The sequence below is a fragment of the Gopherus evgoodei genome, chromosome 8 (assembly GCF_007399415.2).
Source record: "Gopherus evgoodei ecotype Sinaloan lineage chromosome 8, rGopEvg1_v1.p, whole genome shotgun sequence".
Lineage (NCBI taxonomy): Eukaryota > Metazoa > Chordata > Testudines > Testudinidae > Gopherus > Gopherus evgoodei.
In genome coordinates, this window is record NC_044329.1 from 113354089 (window position 1) to 113356197 (window position 2109).

At 62.8% G+C, this 2109-nt stretch overlaps 1 protein-coding gene across 14 annotated transcripts in view; it reads right to left on the reverse strand.

The window, feature by feature from the left end:
- The window catches only part of SZT2 (SZT2 subunit of KICSTOR complex), a 76556-nt gene that overhangs the window by 74363 nt on the left and 84 nt on the right, over positions 1–2109 (reverse strand). For 10 of the 14 annotated variants that reach the window (XM_030571681.1, XM_030571683.1, XM_030571677.1 and 7 more), the window contains exons 2-3: positions 755–880; positions 358–531 (exon numbers count right to left, since the gene is read on the reverse strand). In XM_030571681.1, the coding sequence (XP_030427541.1) occupies positions 358–531; positions 755–880 (300 nt within the window). Of the gene's footprint in view, positions 1–357; positions 532–754; positions 881–1039; positions 1345–2029; positions 2105–2109 lie in introns of those variants that run through there. The other 4 variants (XM_030571687.1, XM_030571675.1, XM_030571680.1 and 1 more) reach the window with 3 other exon arrangements.

Genomic DNA, 2109 nt, shown 5'->3' on the forward strand with positions numbered 1-2109 from the left:
TTCTAGAAATACTCTGCAGAGCCCCAGCATGGAGAGGCAAACACTCCTGGGCTAGCTCCTAGCAGGCAAACCCATGCACAGATAATCCCTGTAAAAGGGGTGGGATTTTCCTGCAGGGATGATCTGTGCATGGGTTTTGCCTGCTAGGAGCTGGCCCAGGAGTGGCACTGGCCAAGTGGCAGCTACTGGCACACACTGCTTCCTGTGGGAGCCAACCTCTCGTGGCACACAGAAGTAAGATGCATGCTGGGAGTAAATGCACAAGAGGAAGCCATTCCCAAACAGAGATGGCAGCAGGACCGCCTTGTGGGCAGAGCCATGGAGTACCCGGGGAGGGGCAGAGACGCATACACTCACCACAATGCCTGTGGATGGGCTCAGGTCGAGCTCAATCACAAAGCGGTACTGTCGTGCCAGGAAGGTGACCTGTGTGGAGGGCACGAGGAGGTAGGGCCTAGGCCGCACAGACTCATGTGGCTGCCACCCATTTGGCAGGATGCTGAGAACATCCAGTTCATTATCTGACTTCACCTACAGGATAAAAGAAACAGCAAGTGAGCGAAAGCCAGCCTTGCAGGGGAGCAGGAAAAGGAGCAAACAAGAATTGGGCGAAAGCTTTTCACAGGAATCCTAGGCTCCCAAGGAGCAGTAGTAGCCAAAAGTCCTGCAGCTTCTCTCCTACTTGGCCAAACTGCCAAAGGCAGAGAGCACTGATCAGCACATAGCGCTATCCTGCCTGGGCACACGTACTCACCAGCTCTGACTCAGGCACAGCCCAAATGGCTTGATGCAGGTGATTGAGGAACCAAGCTAGGCGCACGTTGCGGGAGATCCGATAATCTTTCTTCATCAGGAGGAAGACCTGTCCTGCGTCTTCCACCTGCAGCAAAGGGGAACAGGTCACCATATCACTAGGCAGGAGATGACCAGAGAACACAACAGCAAAGCTGCTTATTTTTTCCCATTAACAAATACCCTTCTACAGCTAAAAGTACATATTGCTCATCTCTGCAGATACATGATGCTTCTCCATCCTCACCCACACACCATGCCTCATCTCGAGCCAAAACTGTAGGATCTGGATCAGGGATTGTGCTTTGCTAGATGTCTGTGCAGCCCCTTGTACAACAGGCCCAGGTTTAGCACCACTGCAACCCTGAACAACCACAGTCACAGCAGGGCACCAACACTATTCATGAGGGAAATGGCACAGTTCAGGCAGACCTGAGCCCAAATGCTGCAGCCAGCATATGCTGTCCCCACCAAACCTGCAACCAGGCCTAGCACCAACCCTCATCGCCCCCTGATAACATCAGGCTCAGACACTTTCTATTGATTCAGACCCAGGCCCCAGCCCAGTGCCAGGCCCAGCTCCCCCTGACCAAGCTTCCCACACAGTGTCAGGGCCTGCCCCTTCCCACCCCACTTCCCCCTGCCCCGCGCCAGGCCCAGCCCCTGCCCCCTTCCCGCCCCACCGCCCCCTGCCCGGCCCAGCCCCTGCCCCCTTCCCGCCCCACCTCCCCCTGCCTCGCGGCAGGCCCAGCCCCTGCCCCCTTCCCGCCCCACCTCCCCCTGCCTCGCGGCAGGCCCAGCCCCTGCCCCCTTCCCGCCCCACCTCCCCCTGCCTCGCGGCAGGCCCAGCCCCTGCCCCCTTCCCGCCCCACCTCCCCCTGCCTCGCGCCAGGCCCAGACCCTGCCCCCTTCCCGCCCCACCGCCCCCTGCCTCGCGCCAGCCCCAGCCCCTGCCCCCTTCCCGCCCCACCGCCCCCTGCCAGGCCCAGCCCCTGCCCCCTTCCCGCCCCACCGCCCCCTGCCCCGTGCCAGGCCCAGCCCCTGCCCGCTTCCCGCCCCACCTCCCCCTGCCTCGCGCCAGGCCCAGCCCCTGCCCCCTTCCCGCCCCGTGCCAGGCCCAGCCCCTGCCCCCTTCCCGCCCCACCGCCCCCTGCCCCGTGCCAGGCCCAGCCCCGCCAGGCTCCCCTGCCCATCCCATCCCATCGCCCCCCGGGGAGCGGCCGGGCAGGGCGGGTACCTCAGAGTCCGCTCGCTCGGAGGCAGCCATGTCTGCCCTGCCCCTCCCCGCTCCGCCCTCCCCCCTCTGGCAGGCGATGA